Source organism: Berghia stephanieae, chromosome 2 (assembly GCF_034508935.2).
Source record: "Berghia stephanieae isolate SIO BIC M18660-M18661 chromosome 2, UCSD_Bste_1.3, whole genome shotgun sequence".
NCBI lineage: Eukaryota > Metazoa > Mollusca > Gastropoda > Nudibranchia > Aeolidiidae > Berghia > Berghia stephanieae.
In genome coordinates this window covers 36,029,837-36,032,336 of record NC_088361.1, presented here as the reverse complement: position 1 = coordinate 36,032,336, position 2,500 = coordinate 36,029,837, and the positions used below count along the sequence as shown (strand labels likewise).

The 2,500-nt window shown below is 42.4% G+C and overlaps 1 protein-coding gene across 1 annotated transcript in view; it reads right to left on the bottom strand.

Moving 5' to 3' along the window:
* Positions 1-1,601, bottom strand: part of LOC144964797 (potassium/sodium hyperpolarization-activated cyclic nucleotide-gated channel 3-like) — a 157,118-nt gene extending 155,517 nt beyond the window's left edge. Inside the window, 1 exon segment of the mRNA XM_078899426.1 lies at positions 1,201-1,601. Coding sequence (XP_078755552.1) covers positions 1,201-1,418 — 218 coding nt within the window. The 5' untranslated portion in view covers positions 1,419-1,601.
* Between the last annotated feature and the right edge of the window lie 899 nt (positions 1,602-2,500).

Here is a 2,500-nt window from a genome sequence, read left to right as displayed (position 1 = left end):
GTTAACTGAGGTAAAGTTCAGGCTTTGGACTCAATTGTTCTCGGTTTACTGGGATTGGTATTTTCTTTTTGACAAATAAATTATACATCAACACTTGACACACAGGCTTGATTTTAAATACTTCGAAAAATTCTCTTTGATGACATATGTATATAATATTTTTAAGGCAATCTTCCCGTCGCTCCTTATTATTTCCTGGAACAAGAACCGTGACTCTCTAATTGGTGATCTTTATGCGGAGTACACAGCGACTGTCGCTTGAATTTTTCTTCTGTTTAAAAAAAATATTTACTTTAAAGATTTTTTAACTTATTAAATTAATAAAGAATCTGTCAAGCGGTTCTAATTTAATCAAGAGACAACCAAAGATAGTGAATGAAATTCTGAGTTTTAAATTTTTTCAATTCCTATACTATAAAATATTTTCCTTTTTTTTCTCTCTTTTTTTATTTTTGTTGAAGGAGGGAGGGGGGGGGGCGAGGGGGGGGGGGAGGGGTATGACAGAAACCAATGAAGGAAAGGAATCATATGCCAATAGGTCACTTAATGATTCTCTTATATCTAATGAACTTATTCGCTTCTCATTGTTCTTATCCATTCGAGAATCTTTTTATAAAAACTGCTTGGATTGAGTAAGAGAAATTATAGAGGAGAAAAGTTGTGAGCAAATAATAGCAATAACAAAAAACTAAAACAAAAAAAAAAACAAAAACAAAAACAAAAAAAAAAAAACATAGTCACGCATTTCATGTCTATCGAGCTATATGTGTATGTTGACGTCTCCCTGCATTGTTGATATCACGAATCAAATCTACTGAAGCCAGAGTAAACACGTGAAATTGTAAGTCTTCTAGTTTTCCGATATCGAACTCATAATCATTTTTATTGGAAAATAAAACAGACGGTCACTGCCCTGGTGTAGACAGGTATTTATATGTATTTATGTAACACAGTACGAAAGTTGCACATTGTAATTTTTATTCAAGGCAGTCATTAATGTATATATATATACATATCTCAACACACTTCAATTTGAAAAAGTCGATGGAATTGTTAAACGCCGTGGAATGGGATTTGGCAAGGGGAGGGGTAGGGAGGGAGGGGGAGGAAAGGAACAGTAAGGAGAATTGGAAGGTAAACACTGCATGCGGAATGACATACGAACACTTAAGTAAGAAACAAAAGTCCAAAATGACCTACCTGAAGTTACTGCAAGGATGAATAACCCAGTTACCGTCCCGCTTGTGACGCATTTTTTCTTTGTAGAGCGCATTTTTGTTTCCAAACAGTTTCATAGCCAGTTTATTGTCCGAAGGTTGAAAGAAATTCATGATTTGATCCTTAAGATAGCTGGTTGTACTATTTGTCTTTGGGGCCATCTCCGGAATGACCGTCGTTTCCGGCCCGCCCGAGGGCATCTCTTCCCTGGGGTGCCGTACAAACTAGTATCGTCTCCTACAAAATGTACATTGTGAGATTTATAGTTTATCTCGGACTCAGGTAATCGCTGTACACCGAGTCGGAATCAGAGTCCAATGTTATTGTTATCGATGGTTTTACATGGCTCGCTTCGCCAGGCACAGACGTGGTGGTTGTAGTAGTAACGGTAGCAGATGAGGTGGGAGCGCCGATATTACTACCTGGTGGATTCGCGTCGCCGCTTTCGCCTCCTCCTCCTCCTCGCTGCTGCATCGTTGTTGATGTTGTTGTTGTTGTTGTCCCATTCCCACCGCCGTCGCTTCCGTCACCCCCTCCTCCTCCTCCTGCGATTCCACCTGTTCCGCCATTACCGTTACCTGCTGCCTCCGATTGGTGATGCACGTATTTCGTATTATAATCCTTGGAGCCTTGCAAATGTAGACGCTTGAGTTTGAGACTGGGGACACGTCGTGTTGGTCTAGTGATTCCAATGCCGCCGTTGCCCCCACCTGGCGCCTGGTTAGATCCGGCCATGCAGGTACCTGAACCGCCGCCACGACGCTGTGCATTGCCGTTCTGTGACCGGCAAAATTTGACGGAATCCGATCGCTGAAGTCTTGGCGAGGCCAGTCTGGCGGTCGTTATGCCGTCCAGTACCTCCGCACCCCCACGTCAAATAGGGACGCTGGCGACGAAGTCTCGCACCCGCATCCACCACACGTGCAGCATGGACACGCGCAAGTGTTGGTGTTATTGGTGACGGGGTGGTGAGATGGCGAGTTACTGGTTGTGGTCTGTTGATGAAGATGCTGTACAGGGTAGTAGTGGTATTGGTGATGTCGATGGAAGGGGTGATGATGGTGATGGTGATGATAATTATGATGCGATGGCCTGTGATTAAAATGGATCAGGTCATTATTGCTGATGTTATTATTATTGTTATTGCTTTGACCGTCATTTGGTTCTGTAGAAACCGGGTCAAGCATAATAACTCGTCGATGCCGTGGACGAGATGAAGGGGAAGAATACGATTTGTTTTCGTCCTTTGTGTTGTCGTTTTCTTCCACTTCTTTAAATGTCG